Source organism: Orcinus orca, chromosome 3, assembly GCF_937001465.1.
Source record: "Orcinus orca chromosome 3, mOrcOrc1.1, whole genome shotgun sequence".
Taxonomy (NCBI): domain Eukaryota; kingdom Metazoa; phylum Chordata; class Mammalia; order Artiodactyla; family Delphinidae; genus Orcinus; species Orcinus orca.
The window spans coordinates 57,898,055-57,920,228 of record NC_064561.1 but is presented as its reverse complement, the minus strand read 5'-3'; the positions used below and the strand labels follow the sequence as shown (position 1 = coordinate 57,920,228).

The 22,174-nt window shown below is 49.2% G+C and overlaps 2 protein-coding genes across 5 annotated transcripts in view; one reads left to right on the top strand and one right to left on the bottom strand.

Moving 5' to 3' along the window:
- Window positions 1-22,174, top strand: part of SLC36A1 (solute carrier family 36 member 1) — a 164,730-nt gene that overhangs the window by 50,216 nt on the left and 92,340 nt on the right. For 2 of the 4 annotated variants that reach the window (XM_004280327.3, XM_033406687.2), the window contains exon 11: window positions 1,604-6,112. The exons of the other annotated variants lie outside the window; for them this stretch is intronic. In XM_004280327.3, coding sequence (XP_004280375.1) covers window positions 1,604-1,875 — 272 coding nt within the window. In that variant the 3' untranslated portion in view covers window positions 1,876-6,112. Of the gene's footprint in view, window positions 1-1,603; window positions 6,113-22,174 lie in introns of those variants that run through there. 4 annotated transcript variants of the gene reach the window in all.
- The window catches only part of FAT2 (FAT atypical cadherin 2), an 85,683-nt gene continuing 79,174 nt past the window's right edge, over window positions 15,666-22,174 (bottom strand). The window contains exons 22-24 of the mRNA XM_004280326.3: window positions 21,449-21,602; window positions 18,729-19,186; window positions 15,666-17,669 (exon numbers count right to left, since the gene is read on the bottom strand). Coding sequence (XP_004280374.1) covers window positions 17,131-17,669; window positions 18,729-19,186; window positions 21,449-21,602 — 1,151 coding nt within the window. The 3' untranslated portion in view covers window positions 15,666-17,130. The remainder of the gene's footprint in view (window positions 17,670-18,728; window positions 19,187-21,448; window positions 21,603-22,174) is intronic.

Below are 22,174 nucleotides of genomic sequence, written 5' to 3'. Positions count from 1 at the left end.
GACTGTATTATGTGCCTGGTGTACACCAGGACTCTAGTTAAGTGCCCGTGTAATCTCCTCTGATCATCGCAACATCTCTGTGACGTAAGAGCTTTTTGTATCCCTGTTTTGCCAACAAGAACGCTGGGAAATAGAAAGGAGCCATGTGTCACTCAAGGCAGAGCCAGGGTTCACACACAAGTGCCTAATTCCAGAGGCCATAATCCTCAATAAAACTGTGAAACATTGGCCTTCACCCCCAAGCTGGCTGGTGGTACAGGCGCTGGTGTGCTCTGCAAGCCGATGGCGTTTCCTCATGCAGCCCCCACTCATCTTTTTTTTTTTTTTTTTAAGCCACATCAGGAGCTTTTTTGTTTCAGGCAATAAATCCGGACGGCAATGGCAATTCAGTTTCTTTTTTTTTTTCTCTTAAATTTATTTATTTATTTATTTATTATTTTTGGCTGTGTTGGATCTTTGTTTCTGTGTGAGGGCTTTCTCCAGTTGTGGCGAGCGGGGGCCACTCTTCATTGCGGTGCGCGGGCCTCTCACTGTCGCGGCCTCTCGTTGCGGAGCACAGGCTCCAGATGCGCAGGCTCAGTAGTTGTGGCTCACGGGCCCAGTTGCTCGGTGGCATGTGGGATCCTCCCAGACCAGGACTCGAACCCGTGTCCCCTGCATTAGCAGGCAGACTCTCAACCACTGCGCCACCAGGGAGGCCCCTCTTTTTAAAAAATATTTATTTATTTATTTATTTTTGGCTGCACTGGGTCTTAGTTGCAGCACGCGTGATCTTTGGTTGCAGCATGCAGACCTCTTAGCTGCAGCATGTAGACTCCTAAGTTGCGGCATGTGGGCTCTTAGTTGCGGTATGTGGGAACTAGTTCCCTGACTAGGGATCAAACCCGGGCCCCCTGCATTGGGAGTGGAGTCTTACCCACTGGACCACCAGGGAAGTCCCCCCCCATTCACCTTTATCATCAGTTGCACCTTGCTCGTGTACACCTGGGCTGAGTTTCAGGTGTGGGAGCCACTGGTTTGTCCTGGCACAGGGACGCAGTCATCATGGGGGGCCTTGCTTCTGAGGTTGGCCTACACACAGACCTGCTTCTCCTTTCCCTGTGTGAAAACGCTCTGTGCAATGGGGCTGATATGGGATCGTTCCAGAAGAAGGAGGGTTTTCTCCCCGTTTCGTTTCTTGTCATTCAAGTAGAGTGGTTTGTGTTGGAGGTACCCTCAGTGGTAAGAAGATGAGCAGTCGCTTAGAAAAGGTTCACCTCCTCTTCTGCTCTCCACTCGCTCTCCTTTGGTAGGACCGGGTTACCCTGGAATGTAATTTGGTTCCTTTTCCTCAGAAAGGTGGAAATCAAGGACTGTGGCAGGCGAAGCTAGGAAATCTGGTTTCCAGTCCCAGTTCTGCCATCCTTGCTGTGAGACCCGGGTCATGCCACATCTCCGGGCATCAGTTTTCTCATCTGTGGAATGAGAGATTGGACTGGATGATGTCTCAGCTTCCTTGGAGCTCTCCATACTATGAGAAGAACACTTGCTAAATTTGCTGAACAGTGAGGCGGTCTCTCTCAGCTCTGGGCAGTCATCAACAGGCGTGTCCTCTCTCCCACAGGCGTCTTGGCCATCCTCGTCCCCCGCCTGGACCTGGTCATCTCCCTGGTGGGCTCCGTGAGCAGCAGTGCCCTGGCCCTCATCATCCCGCCCCTCCTGGAGATCGCCACCTACTACTCAGAGGGCATGAGCCCCGTCACCATCGTCAAGGACGCCCTGATCAGCCTCCTGGGCTTCGTGGGCTTTGTGGTGGGGACGTGTGTGACCCTCTACGAGCTGATCCAGCCCAGCAGCGCTCCCGTCTTCGTCAACTCCACCAGTGCCTTTGTATAGCGGGCTGGGTGCGTTCCCTGCACCGGCCCACTCCGCCCTGTATGTTCCCCAGCACCTGGCCCCAGAGCCTCAGGTAGGGTCCAGGCTCTGGGGAGAGGCAAGGTTGCCATCCATGTACCCTTACCTGGCACCTGGGTTCCCTGAGCCAGATAGGGTTGAGGGCAGGTAGAGAGTCGGCAGCAGATATGTGGGAGGTACCTCTAGGGGCAGTGCCATCTCTGTTCATTTGTACTTATTTTAACCTGGAACTTTTCAACTCTTTTCCCTGATCACGCCTTCCCCCCTTACTGCCTGCCCTTCTCCTTCTGACCCACCTCATCCAAATTATTCCTGTTGCACAGCTCACTTTATTTAAAAATTTTAATGTCTCTCACCTCATGTGTTCTCCTCGCCCGGGCCAGGCCTAGATGATGTCAGTGGAAATGCCCTTCTTTATGCCCTTGCCGGGCCCATCTCTTATCTCTCTCCCAAATATTTTACCTCAATATTTTCCTACCTGTTCAAGTCTCCACCTCGTAGTGGAGCCTACCTAGTAGTTTAAAACCAGCTGCCCGAAGCTGGAGTTTTTAGCCTTTCCTGTCTCTGGCGTGCTGTCACCCTCGGCGACACCTCCTCTTCTCCGGTTTCCTCGTGTGGGTCACGATACTGTTATGATCTTAGTTGCTGGAACTCCTGGAAGGTATCAAGTGCTGCCAAAGTTGAAAATATTTATATTTTATTTAAAATCAGCCTTTGTTTTTAGACTCCGTCTCTGGATCTGGGACTGTTGTGAATTGTTCCTTCTTCAGTAAACCCTTGCTCGGCTTCTCCCGCTGAGAAGAAGCTTAACGCAGGAGATGTCTGCTTAGACCCTCCGCACCCTTGGCCAGGGACCCCAGAGATTTTCATCAGGATCATCAGAGTGTGGACCTTTGAGGGGCACCATGGACTTTGCCTCCCGTTGACCAGCCACATTTCCTACTGAGAAGACATGAAGGACTCAGGAGATGTTTGCCGGTGCACAAGGCCGAGGGGAAGGATGGCCACGTGGGGTGTGTTTCTCTCCATAGGAGGCTTAGAAAATGGCTGCGTTGTGCATTCAGGCCTGTTTCGCAGCCTCAGCCCCTGACAGACAAGCGTCACGGCAATGTCCAGGAAGACACCCAGACTTTTGCCATGGACAAGAAGACGAGGCCAGTGTGCCCAGAGCGTGTGAGATTCAGTTCCTAGAGTTTGCAGCAGCTGGTCCGACACTACGAGTGGTGCTCAGTTGTTTACAATCCCCAGAGGATGAGGAGGATGGGCAGAAACAGTGCCCCGCCCCAAGCTGCCTCCAGGACCTGGACTTCCAATGGTTGGGGCTTTGGTCTCCTGTGTTCTAAACACTAATCATGCCCTTGTCTCTGCCCGCCCGCCCCCCAACCCCCCCCCCCCCCCCCCCCCCGCTCCACCCCCGCATGCATGCCTCCCTGGGTATCAGAAAAGAAACAGCCTCAGGGCTGACTCACCTCAAGGTCGGCCTTCGGGTTTGGGAACAAACTGCCGAGAAGGCAGGGGAAGGTCCCTTGCCTTGCTTTCGGCTGCCCCGTCTTCCCTCTTGGTGTGAGAAGTATTGCAGAAGGGTGTTCATTGACTCTCCATCTCTTGAGCTGTGTGTGTGTGTGTGTGTGTGTGTGTGTGTGTGTGTGTGTGTGTGTGTGTGTGTGTGTGCGCGCGCGCGCGCGCGCACGCTCCCCTGCATATATAACAGGGTTCTGCTGTCCTCTACCCCTGCTACCAGGCTCTTGCCTGAAAGTGGGGAGAACAGCACCACTTTATCAGGGGTTTTGTTTTTGTATTTCACCAAAGCTCCTAGGGGCTGTGACTCGCCCTCACAGCCCCAGCTTTTTCTTTCTCTTCTGTTCCAAAGCCAGATTCTCTCATTGCAGTGACTCCTGACCCACCTAATAATTTATTCACTTAGGAAGATGGAGTCAGTGGTGATTTGGTCTCCCTTAGGAAAATGACACTTTCCTCCATCCTTTCTGCTCTTTGGTGGTCACTCACAGGTGCTTACATGACCAGGGTTCTAGCTGGAGGTGGCAGCAGCCCTGCCCTCTGCAGGCTTTCCCTGCCCTTGGGCTTTCTAAGTAACTTCTAGTACCAAAATGTAACTTCAAGAACTGTCAGCTCCTCTTTGCAAGCCCCGGTTCCAGCAGTCTTTCCAGAGTGGTCCTGAGAGTTGTTTTCAGCGAGAAGGTGCAGGCCAGTAGAAGGGGGTCAGATGTGTAGCCCACCCACAGCTTCCACGGCGGAGGCTCTGGGCACTGCTAGAGGCAGTCCTCTCCAGGTGGGTCTTGAGACCCGGACTATGATGCTGGGACCTGAGGACTGGGTGGCACAATACTGAGGTCCTCTGGCCCCAGGTCTCTTGCTTCAGAGCCCCTGCCCAGGGAAGGTGGTGCATAGGAGAGACAGCTCTAGCCGTGGGGCTTCGGGAAGCTAGTTTGGCCTGGCCTTCGTCCTGTTCAATTGCTTTCCTGTGCTTTTGCTGCTTTGACAGCCCGATGGCATGGCTGCTTCAGGAGACTTAGGCAGGGCGGACCCCATGGGGACCTTCCGGCTAGTGCAGTTGCACAGCAATGAGGTATCGAGTAAAGGGTCGGCCAGAGGTCGTAGTGGAGGAAGCCCTTCCTCTTCTGGAAGCAGCCCGCGGGGCCAGCTCAGGGAAGCTTACTCCTCTGCTGCCCACGGGGCTGCTCAGTCAGGGAGCCCTCCCTGCTTTCCTCCCAGTGCTCTTAGGAACCAGCTGCCCAGCCTCTTCCTGGGCCCTGCTTTAGTCTCTGGTGAGAAAGCCCCAGCATCAGTAAGAGACTGATCGGGGAGCAGCAGAGCGAAGGCTTTCAGGAGTGTGAGGCCACATCTGTCAGACCAAACCAAACCGTGGGGCTTTCTGGCCCAGTGCTGTTGGGCTCTGTGTCCTCCTCCAGTCTCCCCAGGGCAACCCCAGATTCCATCGGCCCAGAGGTAGCTTCTCAGAGCCCCTTGTTCTGTCCTGCAAATGCCGCTATTGGGAGCAGGTTTCCAACTCCCTGTAGGCAGTATACCTCTCCTTAAATGTAGGTTCTTGCTGGAAACAGCATGACCTGGCATCCTACTATTCCCTTTTTCCTAGAAGTTGTACCATTCACAAGTGGCATTATTTATGTTGTGCTGTTGTCCAGCTGCTAGGAGCCCTTCATCTGCACAGAGGTATGTGACTGTGTGGCATGTCTTAGCCTAGACCCTGCCGCTTACACCCTCCTTCTCTGTCACTGACCTCTCCAGCCAACTTCACGGGCTGAGGCTCACCGTTCACTCTCTACCCCCAGGCAAACAGGTACATCAGGAAAATCCTTTCCCCCTCCCTGTTCTCCTGTCTCTTTTTTTCTAAAATGTCTCCCTTCCTAAATTGTAGAACATCATCTGTGTTTAACTACATGTTCACCTCATGCTTTTTGGAAGTGCAGAGTCTCAATTTATGTGTGTTTACAGCTCCCTCTATTCACTATTCACCGCAAGGGGGTCTGTATCAGTTTAGTTCATGGCCGATGGGACGTTAAGGCGAGACCCGGCATCGGCCCTGCTCAGAACACAAAGCTGCTTTGTCACGGTGGAAATAAAAAATGTAAGTGGCATGACTTGGTGTACAGGAGTCGGCTCGATGTCTGCCTTAGAATTAATTTTTTCAAAGTACATTACACGTCTCGAAGGGGAAAGGAGAGTGCTTTGTCTTTGAAATCACGGTCAATACTTTTTAGACAGTCCTGCTGGTTGCAAGGCTGTTTGCTCTCACAGCATCTGCCTGTGGCATTTCTTCCCTGTCCTTGTACCACTGGGTCCTTTCCTGGCCAGGAGACATAAACGGTGCTGATCTAAGGTTGCCAGAGTTGCAGTGGGGAGTGAGGGTGCCTGTTGTCAGCCGCGTTCTTTTGTTTCGATGAAGGTGGTGCTGTAGAAGTGATTTTGTTTTACTGAACAATAAAATCATGTGGCTCTGTTGTAGAACATGTCAGTGGATGTGTGAATAAGAGGAATATGAAAAACTACCCTCCAGCAGGTCTTGATAACAAGACAGTCCTGTGTATGTTATGTGCCTGCGTTGGATGTGTGTTTCCCGCATGGTATGTATAGGGACGTGGATCATGCTGGAGCTCATGGAAGATCTTATTTTGGGTTCTGCACACGATTCATGTGTTAAACTTTTCCTTAATAAATGAATTTTATTTTTGATGTTTGAGAGGTTGCAGTCTGTGTCCTTGTTCTCACTTTTTTTTTTTTTTTTTTTTTTTTTTGGTCACTCAGATCCCTTTACTAGATGTTATGCCAAAATGTTTCTGGTTTATGTCACAGAGCTCATCCAGGGGTGTAGTGGGAACAGCAGAACCATCTGTGGGTGGAGAGTCCCCAAGAAAGGGCGGTAGTTATTTTTCTGTTAGACAATCCTGCCCTTCCTAAGTGTGTTCCTGCTTCTCTCAAAAACTTGAGTAGGAGTCCTCAGCCCCCTCTGTGTGTGTCAGATGACCACCCAGGACAGTTGTGATGGTCAGTTTTAAGTGTCAAGGTGGTTGGGCGATTGTATTGAATAACCCAGTTATTCAGTCAAACACTAACCTAGGTGTTGCCTTGAAGATGTTTTGTAGATGTGGTTAATGTCCACAGTCAGTTGCGTTTAAATAAAAAGATTATCCTCAAAATGTGGGTGGGCTTTGTCCAATCAGCTAAAAGGTCCTTAAGAGCAAAACTGAGGTTTCACTGAGAAAGAAATTCTGCAAGACTGCAGCATTGACTCCTGCCCGAGAGTTTCCAGCTGCTAGCTGGCCCTGTAAATTCTGAAGTTGCCACCCTGCACAATCACTGAAGTCCTTGAAATGTCTGTCTGCCTGTCTGTGTCTCTCTCTCTTTCTCTCTGTTTCCCCCTCTTTGTCTCCCCCACCACCTCCTGTATATATGTAAGTATGAATATCTCCATCTTAACTGTTTCTGTGTCTCTGAAAAACCTGACTGATACCAGAGGTAACACCTACCTTTCTGGAAGTGACAAGATAGATTTCAGGACATGCAAGAGATGACTCCCTTTTTGTCACATTTAAGAGGAAAAACAAGGCCATCCAAGCTGCCCCGAGATGATTTGAATACTGATCTTCATTGGCTGACTAGATTAGACTTGTCTAAAAGCAGAGCCCTCAAGGAACACTGTTGAGGTGTAAAACTTTACTGACAGAGGAAGGTGGGGAAAGTATGATGACTGTTTTCTACGATCAGTGTTATTACTGGAACTGGTGGTGGGTGGATAGAGGGGGTCAAAGGCATTCAGTGATTGTTCTGGGACACCAGCCAGCAAGGGGCAGAGTCCGGATATGTATGCGAGCCCTGTGGTTGCAGAACCCAAGCCCTTCCCAAGGCAGTGGCTGCCTTGCCCTCTTTGTTGCAGCCTCAGGAGGGAGGGCCACCCTTAGGGACTATTGAGAGGGTTAGAGAGAATGTTATAAAGTACCTGGCATGAAGGGCTTATGAAACATTTTATGAAACATTAGCTGAATTGAAGAAAACCAAGACTTAGAGCAAAGCAGTTTTACTTGTTTTTTTTCTTTTTTTTGGTTATGCATTCATTATAATCTTGTCTTGCTCACTGGCTTTGGGCAGAGCATTCAACCCTTCTTAGACTGTTCACCTCTTCATGTTTTTATTCCTGCTCCTGTCTGTACATAATGCCATAATCCCCCCTTCCAGGTAACCAAGGCCCTCAAGGTAAGCCCACTGCACCTGCACGGACATAAATTGAGTGACAGGGACTGGATTTGGGTCCTAAGTCTAGCTAGGGCGTTTTGCCAAGTAGGCTGGCTTCCTCAGACCTAGCCCATTGCAGACATGTGCCAAGAAACTGTGTGTCTTCAACTGGTACCCTTTACTAGACCCTTGGCCTTTGGTCTCCCCCACCTCTTTTTTAAAAAATTGGGGAATAATTTACCTAAGTCACCTGTTTTTTAAGTGCACAATTTGATGAGTTTGGGCAAATGCATGCCGACCACCATTTCAGTGAAGATCAGAATGTTTCCTTTACCACCCAAAGGTCCCTTGTGCCCCTCTGCAGTCCCATCCCCATGCCACTCGGCCCTTGGAAACAACTGAACTGGCTGTAGTTTTGCCTTTTCTAGAATGTCATATAAATGGAACGTTAAGTATGGTCCTTTCTGTCTGACTTCTTTCACTTTGCATAATGCTTTTTATATCCACCTCTGTTGTGACATGTATCAGGAGTTTGTTTTTATTGCGGAATAATATTCTGTTGTGTGGCTGAACCGTAGTTTATTTATTTACGAGTCTTTGGACATTTGGGTTGCTTCCAGTTTGGGGTGTTATGAATAAAGCTGCTATAAATATTCACGTACAGATATTTGTGTGGACATACGTGTTTATTACTTTTTGGTAAATACCTTGGAGTGGAATTGTGAGGTTGTGCGGTTAAGTGTATACTATGTAAGAAACTGGAAAATTGCTTTCCAAAGTGGATGTACCATTTTGGATTCTTAGCAACAATTTGTGAAAGTTCCATTTGCTCCATATCCTCACCAATACTTCATATTGTGGTTTTTAAAATTTTACCCATCTTAATGGATATGCAGTAGTACCTCATTGTGATTTTAATTTGCATTTGCCTAATGACTACTGATGCTGTGCATCTTTTCCTGGGCTCATTTACCATTGGCCTTTTTTTTTTAAAAAAAAAAAACCTTTTATTCATAGACAAAGATTGTCTATATAGAAATGCAAAGTACAGAAATACAGAATAAAATTTACCGCTAGAGACAATTAGCTCATTCACAGTGATGTGCAGCCATTACCACTAGCTAATTCCAGAATATTTTTATCACCCCAAATGACAACCATATACACATGAAACACTTCCTATTCCCCCCTGTTTTAAAATGTACCTGGGATTTGTTTTAATTAGGTATGGTAGGGCACACGGAAACAGATATGACTGTCACGAACGATGAAGTTTTTCTACTCACAGATCCACAGAAACAGGAGGCAGAGCCACATGGGGAAGTGCCAGGGGTGATCCGGAGGCAGAAGAAGAGAGGGGGAAATGTGGGCAGGAGCCTTTATTGAGGTCTTTGTGGGAAAGGCAAGGCAGGGCAGGGTTAGCAAGCTGAGCAGACTTAGGGTTAGATAGGTAAACACTTTGAGCAGCCTGGGCTGTAGAGGTGGTCCCTAGTTGTCCATAACTGGTCCTGGGGTGATTGAGGGCAGAGACTGTGTTCCAGACTGATTACGTGAGTTGGGTTGGGGTTTGCACTCAGGACTGATTGATTTGCATTTCAAAGGGATGTCCTCAGGCAAGCTGTTTGCTTTCTCCAGGAGTTAGCTGACTCTGGGAGGGGCAACCCCCGCTCTGGGTCCACAAGGCCCCAAGATGTCAAAGCATCATAAAATACAGAAACCATGATTAACACACCCCCTCCTCCTAACCCCTGGCAGCTACTAATCTGCTTTCTGTCTCTGGATTTGCCTATTCTGGATATATCATATAAATGGAACCATGCAATACGTGACCTTCCTCTCAGGCTTCTTTCACTTTGCATAATGTTGTCAAGGTCCATGTTGTAGTATACATCAGTATTTCATTCCCCAGCAGCAAGCACGAGGCTGTTTTCTGTTTCTTGGTTTTGTTACTCGACGTAACCAGCATCTTGATCACCTTGTCTCCTCCTCCTTCACCTTCCTCTTCATCAAGTTGACCATTTTCCTTCTTTTCTTGGTTCCCAAGTTCCCTGATTCCTTGGTTCTCTGGCCCCCTGGTCTATCTTCTTTAGCAAAGTATTCATTCAAATAATTTTCCTCCTTTAAAATTTGGTTTTTAAAAACATTAAGCTTTTTATTTTGAAGTAATTATAGATTCACAGGAAGGTGCAGGGAAATAGGGAGATCCAGTGCACTTTTCACCCAGTCTCTTCCAGTGTTGACAGCTCGCATAACTACAGCACATTATCAAAACCAGGAAGTTGACATTGGCACAATCCTTAGCGCTCATTCTTGTTTCTCCAGTTATATATGCACTCGTTTGAGTGTGTGCATGTTCGTGTATGTGTGTTTGTGTGTGTAGCTCAGCAGTTTTATCATGTGTGGCTTCTTCTACCGCAATCAAGACGCTTAACTGTACCATCACCACAAGACTCCTTCATGCTACCCCATTACAGACACATCCATGCCCTGCACCTTCCCAACATACCCTAACCCCTGGCAACCACTAATCTGTTTGTTCTTCACCTCTGTCATTGTTATTTCATGAATGTTCTATAAATGTAATTATACTCCGTGTCCTTTTGAGTTTGGCTTCTTTCACTCAGTGTAATTTCCTTGAGGATCATTCATGTTGGTGCATGTATGAAGCGTTCATTCCTTTTCATTGCTGAGTAGTATTCCATGGTATGGATCTACCACAGTTTGTTTATCCATTTACCCATTGAAGGAAATTTGCATAGCTTCCAGGTCTGGCTATTACAAATAAAGCTGCTGTGAATACTCATGTACAAGTTTCTTTATGAAGATTAGTTTTTATTTCTCTGGGATGTTATGTCAGTACAATTGCTGGGTTGTATGGCAAGCCCGTTTTTAGTTTTAAAAGTATTTTGCAAACCATTTTCCAGAGTGGCTGTACCATTTTACGTTTCTGTCAGCAGTGTGTGAATGATCCAGTTTCTTTGCATTCTTGCCAGCATTTGGTGATGTTATTTTTTATTTTAGCCATTTATCAGATCTTGTAAATGTTTTGTTAGATTTATACCTAAGTATTTAATATTCTTTGGAGCAATTGTAAATGGTAATGTGTTTTTTATTTCAGTTTCCACATGTTCATTGGTAGTATATAGAAATGAAATTTATTTTTGAGTGTTAAACCTGTCTTATGACCTTTCTGCACTCACTTTGTAGTTCTGTGAGTGTTTGGTTAAAATTCTTGGGATTTTCTGTGTAGATAGCACATGTTGTCTACAAATAGAAGTAGTTGTACTTCTTTTATGATCTGTATACCTTTTTTTTTTTTTTTTTTTTGGTCTTATTGCACTGGCTAGAACTTTCAGTACTGTGTTAAAAAAGACTGGTTCCAGTAACATCCTAGCCTTGTGCCTGATCTTACAGGGAAAGCCTTCAGTCTTTCACCTTTCAATATGATGCCAACTGTAAGATTTTTATAGAAGTTCCCCTCTCTTCCTGTACTGAGAGATTTTTCTTGAAAACATTGAATGGCTTAATTTTGTTGAATGCTTTTTCTGCATCAATTGCTATAATCTTAAATTTTTTCTGTTTTCACTGGTCAATATGGTAGATTAAATGGATTCATCTTTGAATATTGAACCAGCCTAGCTTACCTAGAATAAATCCCACTTGGTCATGGAATATTTATATTATATATATATTATATATAATATATACATGGATTGTTTTTTGTTTTTTACTCACCCTGATATTTACTCTGACAAATGGAGGATCCAGACGGATGCCTTTTTATAAATGAGCAAACCATATGCCATAACTGCAATTCTTGGCCTACGTGTACTTTTGCCTCAGGCCAGGGTCCCAGCTGCTACCGTGTTACCTAAAGGCCACATATATTTCCTTAGGACAGAGTTCCTCAGCCTTGATATTATGTTCATTTTGGGCTGGATCGTTCTCTGCTGTGGGGACTGTCTTGTGCACTGTAGGGTGATTAGCAACATCCCTAGTCTACCCCCTAGATGCCACTTGCACCCTGCCAGTTATGACAACCCAAAGTGTCTCCAGACATTGTGAAAGGTCCGTGTGTGTGTGTGTGTGTTGGGGCAGGGGTATGTTTGGAAATCACCACCCTCTCCATCAAGAACCACTGCCTTAATAGAGTTAGCCCCTAACTACCCCAAGCTGGGGGGGATGTCTTTTTGTCTTGGCTGGGGAACAAAGGTGTGTGGTCATAGATACTCTGAAAAGATCTGCCTCTTTTTTTTTTTTTTTTTTTTAAGATCTGCCTCTTTAATAGCAGTGATAAAATATCTAACATCTTCTAAACATTTACTATGCCAACCGTGCTAAGCACTTTACCTACATTATTTTCTTCGGTGCTCAGATCCAGTGAGGGAAGGTGCTGGTAATAATCCCCACTTTTCGGACTGAGGCATAAACGGTTAAATGACTTGCCCAAGATAACACATTTTCTATTATTATTATTATTTTTGGCCACACCACACGGCATGCGGGATCTCAGTTCCCTGTCCAGGGATTGAACCCACGCTCCCTGCAGCGGAGGTGTGGCGTCCTAACCACTGAACCTCCAGGGAAGTCCCCAAGATCACACATTTTCTAAATGGTGGACTCAGGTCTGTCTGACTCCAGACCTCATGTTTTTGCTCGAAGGATTCACTTCCCTGCTACCTGATTCTGTCACTCCTCCCCTCACATCCCTGGGTGGACACAGTGTATCTCCAGGCCCTGCTCTGGGCACCTAGCTCCTCCCACATTCCGACCCCAGGATGCTTTCCCCACCCTGTGCTCCACAGTCCCTCCACTCCCACCCATCAGAACCACCCAGCCCTGCGGAAATACTGAAAACCTTCAGGCCTTCATTTTGGGCTGTTTTCTTAGCCCAGCTGGCCCTTCTCCCTGTGCTCCGTCTGAAGCTCAACTTTAAGACCCCGCTCCAGTGGCTGCTGCTCTCTAGAACCTTCCCTGGCCGCTTCTGTCAGAATTTATGGCTTCCTTCTTGGTGATGCTGTAACACTGCTTCTCTGGTTAACCTCCTTGCTACTGATGCTAGAGAGATGTGACGACTTGGCCACTTCCCCAGATCACGAGTTGATTGCGGTGTTGATGGGATCAGGATGAGTGCCAGTCTGTGGGGCTAATCGTGTATCTGGAATTGGCTGATTAATAAATTCAGTGTCGTCTCCTTCAGGAGAGAATGGTGTCCCGGCCTGTGAGGAGTTGACATCACTCTATTAATTTTGAGTTTCCTATTGATCTAACCAAGCACTTTCCTTGGTTGGACCTTGTAGGTCTGTTGAGGAATCGTGAGAAAATTCAGAAGGCTTGTCGTTCCCCAGCCCTGTCCTTGAGAATGATCCTGCTCTTCTTTCGGTGCCACAGCCTGTGCCTCTCCTCAAGGTGGAGCTGGCAGAGTCATCGAGAACGCCCAAAGCCTGTCCTCAGATGCTGCAGCGTGGGCTGTTGTTCTGCACCTGGGCCCGGTGTCTTCACAGGCAGGCGTTTCACCCATTCATGGTGTGGCACCAGGAGGATGGGGCAGCTGTTCTCTACGGGACCAGCATGGGCCCTGGGCAAGTCACTCCATATCTCAAAACTTTACATACTGTATCTTTTTCCCCCTCTATCTTATAGAATCTCTATAATCTTCAGTCCACATGAGAGTGGTTTGGCTCTGTCTGCCCTTCTTCTACCCCCAGATATTCACTTTTTGCGGCTCTCCCCACAAGACCTGATGTGTGTCCCTCCAGAGCACTGCTCTGATTCCTGGAAGATGTATCTACCTTCTCCATAAGGCCTTGAGAAACTCCGTGTGATGGTGCGGCAGTGCAGGCTGTCCATCCGAGGAGCTGTCTCACAATTCCCTTGCCATTGGTCCTGGTGGATTACAGGTGCCCCTGGTGGATTACGGCTGCCCTTCCTCGTGCGACGTGGTTGTGAGTCCTCGCCGCCCCCCCAGCCCCACCCCCTCCCTAGCTGCCCTCCTCTAGCAATGCCCAAGGTTACCGTGTCGCTCTTAAGGCCCAGCCTCAGAACTGGATGCAGGATTACAAGGGTGGTCTGGAGTTGAGCCCTGGGGTTGAGCAGACATTCCAGCTGTTAACACCACTTAGAATTATAGTGACGTTCTCGGCCTCTGAACTCAGTTGGATCCTTGGACTAGTTTCTGCTATTCTTCAGTCTTCTGATATCCTGTATTTATAATTGGTTTCACGAACCCAAATGTAAGGCATAGTTCTGGAGTCCGGCAGCCCTGGATTGAATCCTGACCCTGTCACTCATGAACTGGGTGACTTCACTTTGAGTCACTACTGTAAGTTACAAGCCACTTAATTTCTGGATGCCTCCTGTTCCTTCATCTGTAAAACAGAGATGACGGTACTTACGTTATGCGTTTTTGGTGAGGATTAAGTGAGATAAGACATGCCAAGTGCTTGCACAGCTCCTGTCATACAGCAAGTGCCAGTAGTGGTGGTGAGGATGATTATGGTGAGCTGTGTTTTCACCTGGGTCAGGTCAGGAGGCCTAGGTCTGGGTCTCTGCCTTTCTCTGACACTGTCACGCTGTGTCAGACTCAGGACGTTTGGAATCAGAACCCCAGTGCCTTGAGATGCGAGGATTTCCCTGAAAACCTTCTCTTCTGCGGCTCTGCTTCTTGGTCCCAGAGAGCCCTCTAGTGGCTGATCCGTGAAGGTGCAGGCTCAGGAGGACAAAGGGAAGGAGGGGACAGGTGGGGACAGAGGTGGGCTGGGTGGAGAGAGGCTCCCCATCCAGGAAAAGAGCATGTGGTATTTTAGGGAGATGCCAAGGCTGGTGTCAGACCTGAATGTGGTGTCACTGCTGTGAAGTTCTACCTGTGGAACTTCACACAAACCCCTTCTCCTCTGCAGGCCTCAGGGTGAGGAACATTGAGAACAAAGATGGACTAGATCCGTGTTTCCCAGAGATGATCTAGAGGGCCTTAGACAGTCATTGTGAAAACCAGAATGTTTATGTATCTTCATGTGCACTACAAAAAATAGGAATTTTCAGATCTTTTCTTTTATGGGTATTATCCTTTTAAGGTGAATAAAAACATTTTTTAAAATCTAAGTGCAGTAAAAACAATTTAGTAAATAATAGTACAGGTGTTATTCTATCAGGAAAAAAATCATAAAAGTGTTAGGCAAAGCAACAGAAATTTGGGCGACGCTGGACTAGGTTATTTGTGATTTCCCGCACAGGTCTGATAAGTTAATCCTATTTGTATACTACCCAGTATTGTTCCCTAGCATGATGGTCACCAGTTATTGTTTATGCTGCTATAAGCTCTTTGAACTTATCCCTGAGAATAGGGATATTATTTACTCTCCATTTTACTGAACAGTGAGAGGCCCGGTCATACCTGCCTGAGACCACGTTAGTGTGTGGCACAGCAGTTTGGAACCGAGCCCATCGGACCCCAGAGCCACGGTCTGCTGTGGTGCCTCCCATGGACGTGCCTTCTCTGCCCACCTGCACTGGGAGCCTGTCGGCAGGGACTGGACTGTCCAGTCTTGGTGTTGTACCCTCAAGGCCCGCACGGACCAGGTTGCCTGGTGACATTCACGTCCAGCTGGGCTTCGGGGCGAGCTGTGGATCAGCGCCAAAGGCTGACTCTGGGCATCAGGAGGCTGGCCTCCCAAACCTGCGATATTGTCCCCTCTCCCTGACCAGTGTGATGTGTGGCCAAGGGTGCTGGCCGGGGTGGGGGGCGGTCAGCAGTCCTGAAGTCTTGTCCAGGGCCTTTCATTCACCTCTGCTTAGCAGACTCGTCCACTAACTATGCACAGTTGTATCAGAACTAGAGGACTTTTTTCCAAATAGTGTCCTGGGCACTTCTCCCAGAGGTTCTGATTTTATATGTGTGGGCCTCAGAGATCTGTATTTTAGCCATTTTGCAAGGTTTGAGAATCATGGTGCTTCATGACCTCTGGGGCCCCTTCCAGCCCCCAAATCCCACGAACCTCAGCTCGGAAGGGCCTGTAGACCCTTGTGACCTTCCCCTGACCAAACAGCCTAAGTGACACGGAAAATAACAGTAAAAAAGATATTTTATTGTTAAAAAAAAAACAACAACCACAAATGATCCGTAAAACCAGGCATCCCGTCACTCACGCTCACAGTCGCCCGCACAGCCATGAACCATGCACACAAACACCCTGTCACCCACACAGCTCCCTCGTGCTGGAGGCAGCAGCCCTATGGGTAAGAGTGGCTATTGCTCTTCCTTTAGACTTTTGTCTCCAGAAGCAAGACACATGAAAAGGCAGTGGACCGGAGACAGGGGTTGGCAGGTGAGGGAGTGGCAAGGCCACCAGAAGTCTCTGGTCCCTACCACGCCGGGCTACATATGTTCTGCACATGTGTACATACGTACTGTACATGAGCACCCACATGTGCAGACACATGCCCACAATGACCCTCCATGCATAGGGTTGAGTCGCTGCAGGTAACACTTGGATTGGCAGGCCTCTGAAACAGAGGGGCAGGAAAGGATACTCCTGATGTCCGGCTCCCTGCTTCCACCCTTCCCTGCATAGGAGTTCCGACTTCCTTGTGTCTATGGAAGAAAAATCCCTTTGGGGCAACTCATCCAGACAGCAAGGTTGAAAAGTGCCTAAGAATTTTTTTAAAAATGAAGAATGATGTCCTTCTTGCCTTTGGCCCAAAGTGCTTGCGAAACTTGGGCTGACGAACCCAGAGTTCCATGAGGTCTGAATTCTTTAACAAAGACGGTTCAGGGGCTGCACAGATCCTGGCAGGCCCTGGCTAGTAGAAAGTCAGGCTTTAAGTCAGACTTAAAGAGGAGGCTCAAGGTGCTTGGAATTAGATTAGAGGAGTGGGACCTCCAGGAGACTGAGGCCAAGTGATGCTCCTTGGGAACCCGTGTTGCCATAGTTCACTGTCTTATGCCTGATGCCTAGCTCGGTGCCTGACATGGAGCAGACTCTGCAGCGAGGCAGGCAGGGCGTACAAGTGACATGTGGTAGCTGCTCCCCTGCTGCTCACCTCTCAGCCCCTAGGAGGACACCCTGTTGCCCTGCAGGGTCGGTGACCTTGGACCTTGTCTCTCAGCAGCTGTGGTGCTTGCCTGTGAGGCATGATCCCACCTCGGCCTGCAGAGTGTGCAGCAACGGGCAGGTCTAAGAATGTGCCCGACAGGCCCGTTCAGGCCCTGACTCCCTAGGAATTGTCAGGGAGACGCACACTGCCTTTTACCCATCCCAGGAGTCAGTTTTTCCTGGGTTTCCAGGGTAACGGCTCTGTGCACACCCTTTCTGCTGGGGGCCCTAGTGCTGTTTCTGGAGCTCTACCCTCAGCTTCCCTCCATCCTCAGGGACTAGCTGGGGGTCTGGAAGAGCACATTTCAAGATGTGGCAACCCGGACTGGGTATGGGGGCTTCCCTCCCACTTTCCCAGCCACGCTCAACTCGCTCCCCGCCAGACAGGGCAAGGCGCCAAGTCCTCGGCCTCCCCCTTGCCTCCGTCTGAGGGCAGCTAGAACATGACCTCCTCACAGCTCCCATAATCACTCTCCACCATGTCAGAGCCCTCATAGTTGGGGGGGGCCAGGGGCTGGCCCCGGCCCGTGGGACGCCCGCCCCCTACCTCGCAGTCGGCGTAAGAGGGCCCGGCCCGGCTGAGGCGCATGCTCACCCCCTTGTAGCCCCCCTCTGCCAGGCAGGGCCCTGGCCCTCCCCCGCCCTGCTGGAACTGCGAGTGGTAGTAGCTGATAGCTGTGTACTCGTTGAGACAGGGGGCCAGCAGGTGCTCCCGGGGACTGGGGGGCCGTCGGGGGATCAGATCTTCCAGGTTCTGGTTGCTGTAACGGGGTGGAAGGGGTGCTCGCTTGTTTTCCATCTCCAGTGGGAAGGGGAAGCCCCCGTAGAGGCCAGTGGGGTCTGGCATCACAGCTGGGTTCCGGTGGCAGCGAGGCGATGGCAGCAGAGGGCCGGGGGTCCGTTCGGAGCGGGGGTATTCCCAGCGTTCCTTCCTGGAGTAAGTTGGGGGCCAGACTGTGGCTCCACCTGGGTACACTGAAAGGGAACAGCAAGATAGGGTGAGCTCTGAGTTTCCCTGGTGAAAGCTCCGACTGGCCTTAGAGCTGCTCTACGTGACTTAGCATGTGGTACAGATGGGCCGAGGAGTCGGTGGGTATGTGGCCCGTCTGTGTGTTGTCTCTGGCAGCTTAGATTAATATCTAGAATGCAATGGGGTCAAGTTCAGAGCCAGAGGTTTAACTCAAAGCCAGCCCATCCTGTAAATTTGTGCCACTGATCCAAGGGTCAGTGGATAAGGGAAGAACCTGAATGGCTCCATGCATCCCACCCCCATTCCTGGAGACAGCAGCTCTATCCCAAGTCCTACTGGTGAGTTTTGTCTCCTTAATTGAAGGAAACAAACACATGTTTTGGACTAGGAGGTGTGATGGCATCTGTCACAGAGGGTGATTAAATGAGATGTGACTTCGAAGGTTGGCGATCAGGCATCCTTGGTCCTACCTCTGTCCCTGCTACTGAATAGTTGGGTAAGTTAGAATAAGTCACTGTGGCTTTATGGGACCCAATTATGGGACCCAATTTGCAGAAAGAGCAAATACTTGTTTTAACTATTACTGAATAAGCCAGAAAATATAAAGTGCTTTACAAATTCACCTCCTTTTGAGCCAAAGATGAGAGGGGGTGAAGGTCCCTCCTCTGGGTCAGCCAGGTCTGGCCCAAGGCTACTGTACCTCTAGACTGGGCAGCCAGAAGCTTAGACGACTGCCTCTCTTTCCCTTTCCAGAAAAGCGTAAATATACAGAAGCCCCCTTTTCACTTCAGGGATCCTACCCACCCCATCCAGGGTCTACAGGTTTCTGCCATGGACATCAATCCTGTGGAATGTCTTGGAATTTAGAGGAGTAGATCATGGTACAGCGGAATGAGGCACAGACTCTGAGTCCAGAGACCTGGGATCTGGTGCAGCCCACTAGTGCACCGTGACCTTGACCACGTCCCTTCATGGACTGGATGGTGGCTCAGATAATGGAGTGTTTCAGTCTATTACCCTGTTCCATCAATCCCAGAAGCTAAAGGCCTGTGGGCTGTACTGACCCATCTCCTCGCCTGACCAGGTCCTCTTAATGATGGCCTCATTGTCAGAGTGGGAAGAGACCACCACCGGCGGGAGTCTGGGAGGCACGCTGCAGACCACTGGCCGTTGCTTAGAGCTGGGTCCAAAAGTGACGAGTTCATTTGGACCTGAGGTCTTGCTGGGCTCCACTTGGTTCAGGTTGTTGCAGGCGCTTGTGCTCAGGGGGTTGAGCTCAATGGCAGGTGTGGCTTGGGTGTCAACACCAACACTCCTGGCCAGGAGGTCTGGGTCCTCCATGGCCACGGGCTTGTGGGACTTGCAACGGCGGCAGTAGAAGAGAAGCCCAGTAGAGATTATGACAATGACCAGTAGGACCACTATGATGATCAGAATCTCCTGCTGTCCCCAGTCCCCCCTTTTGATCTCAGGGGTGACAAGACAGTGTCCTTCTGAGCAGCCCCTTGATTCCATTTCACACCTGCGGACACAGAGAAGTAGTCAGGGGACTGAGTCACTATACTACCCTTTCCATGTCCCCTCTTAAAAGATGTGTGGGATTAAAAACCCCTGCACTCAAGCCTGCCTCTCCAATTTCCCACCAAAAAAAAAAAAAAAGTAATTATCACACATATCAACACATCAACTTCAGTTCCACATCATCCTCTACCAGTGAGGTATGAGACCCAGCAATACCCTTGTTCATGACCATTTGAATCTAGGCTCTGGGCAAGTCCATTATGTTCCACCCGTGAGATCTAGGCATTGGATACACTGCCTACCACTGAGGTCACATTTCCAATCATATACTGTGGTAGAGGCAGCCAGCAACCTAGCTGTCCTTCGGGTCAGGGTCCCAGATACAAGTCAGCAGTCACCCAGAAATGGCAACCAGGCGCCAGTGTTCCCTCTGTCCCTCACCGGGAGGTCGCAGGAACCCAGCATGGCTCCACACAGACCTTACACGGGACAACTTTCTCAGAGAGAACCCCTAGAACCATATGACCTCTCAGGTCACCTTCAGCTTGGCTTTCACTGGGGTGAGGCTCCTAGGGGACTTCTATAGTCAGCTTTACCTACTTTTTTTTTCTTTTAATAGATCTTTATTGGAGTATAATTGCTTCACAGTACTGTGTTAGTTTCTGTGGCACAACAAAGCGAATCAGACATGCTTATACATGTCCCCATATCCTCTCCCTCTTGAGCCTCCCTCCCCTCGCCCCTATCCCACCCCTCTAGGTCATCGCAGAGCACCTAGCCGATCTCCCTGTGCTATGCTGCTGCTTCCCACCAGCCAACTATTTTACATTCGCTAATGTATATATGTCGATGATACTCTCATTTCGCCTCAGCTTCGCCCTCCCACCCCATGTCTTCAAGTCCATTTTCTATGTCTACTTCTTTGTTCCTGCCCTGCAACTAGGTTCATCAGGTTTTTTTAGATTCCATGTATATGCATTAGCATACTTTTGAGGGACATTGGGAAAGGCTCCCTCCATCCCACGTGAGTCCCAGTGCCTGAAATTTCACCACCAACAGTTTGTCCTTTGGGTTATACGTTGGCCTCCCCAAATTCTCTTTTAAAATGCAAACGCCACTTTCAGCCAGGAAGTGTCCCCCAACACAATGGTCCCCAACCTTCTAGGCACCAGGGACCGGTTTCACGGAAGACAGTTTTTCCATGGGCCGGTGTGGGGAGGGGATGGTTCAGGCAGTCATGTGAGCGATGGGGAGCGATCCGGAGCAGCAGATGAAGCTTCGCTCATTCACTCTCCACTCTCCTCCTGCTGTGCGGCCAGGTTCCTAACAGGCCTCGGACCGGTCCTTGACCGAGTGTTGGGGACCCCTGCCCTAACACATCTGCTGGATGGAAAGAATCCCCTGCTGCAGAGTGAGGCGCACAGTGGGGCTGGGAATGCCAGGTGCTGAGAGAAAGGACTTGGATCTTAAAACACGGGGGAGCCTTGGACAAGCCCCTTCCTTCTCTGGGCCTCAGTTTCATCTGTAAATTGGGTGGATGGACTATATCATTGGATCTCTTATGCACCCACTGACAGCAAGGGGGTACCTTGTTGTTGTAAGTAGAATCCTTGGAGAATCTCCTTCCTTGGAGATTACAGTTTAGTTGGTCTAGGAATCTGTATTTTTCACAAGTCTCCCTCATGATTTTTAAAGGTTTCCAAGTTGGGGAGCCATAAAACCAGAGAATTGCCAAAGCCTCTTTACATCTAGGATTCTAGGGATGATTCTCCTTCCCTTACAACCCCGCAGGCCAGCATAATACGAGGCACAGGTAGCTAGTGGTGGGGTTTGAGGCCCACAGCAGTGCCTGAATCAAGTGGAGTCATTACCCCCAGGCCGCTTTCTGGAAAGTCACGGTCCAGAGCAAGAGAATAAGAACTTTTGCTACTTTCAGACTTCAGCAAAGATCAGAACTGCCTGAAAATCTGGTAGAAAGTGCAGATTCCTTGGTCCCAGCCTAGTGAGTCCAATTCAGTAGGTTCAGAATAGGGCTTGGGAAATCTGTCTTTTTAACGAGCACCTCCCCTCCCAGAGTGTTCTGATGCAGGTGGTGGGAGAGAGAAGCCTTGACACGTGGAAAAGGCCAAGAAGCCAGGTAACCAGAGCACTCAGCCCCTGGCTGCCCATTGGCCTCTCTAGGGGTCAGAGTGCAGAGGTCATCCGCCAGTGGTGCCACACTCAGGGAGAGGAACCAATGGCAGGGGACCTCTCCTGTGCTTACCTGTCTCCCATGTAGGGGTGAGGGCAGATACAGGGGGCTCCTTCGGGGGAAGAGGTGCAAGTTCCACCTTCCAGGCAGGGCATCGAAGTGCAGTTCTCCTTCCTTTGTTCACAGTGCCTCCCGGAGAACTGTGAGGGGCACGTGCAGACATAGCCTGGGGAGAAGGGCAGGGCCATGAGAGAGCACTCTGGTCCAGTGGCCCCAGGGGACAGGTTCTCGTGTGTTTGCAGATCCCAGTGTTCACACTTAGTTATTGAGTGCCTCTCTCTGCCACATGCACCGTGGTAGGCACTGGTGCCCTGCTGGACAAGATGGTTGGATCCCTGCCCTCAAACAACTTACAGACTACAGAGAACAGGCATCTAAAGGATAATAATGAGTATCGTCATCCTAGACAACACTATTTATTGTAATCGTTGTTCTAAGAATCTTCATGTATTAGCTCATTTGATCCTCCCGACAGCCCTGAGATTGGTAACTGTTATTGTCCTCGTCAGGGACAGGTACAAGTTGATGGCAGGTCAGGGAATGAGGCTCGGGGAATGCATGCCATTTGCTCACGGTCACACAGCAAGCAAATGGCAATTTGGGAGTTCAAACTGAGATAGTTATAGATAATATCAGTATATTAGTAATTATTATAAAAATTAGTTTTATTGAAGGGAAGCATTGGGGAAAGGAGTTAGCCTAAACTAGGCACCAGGGGAGGTTTCCTGGAGGAGGTGA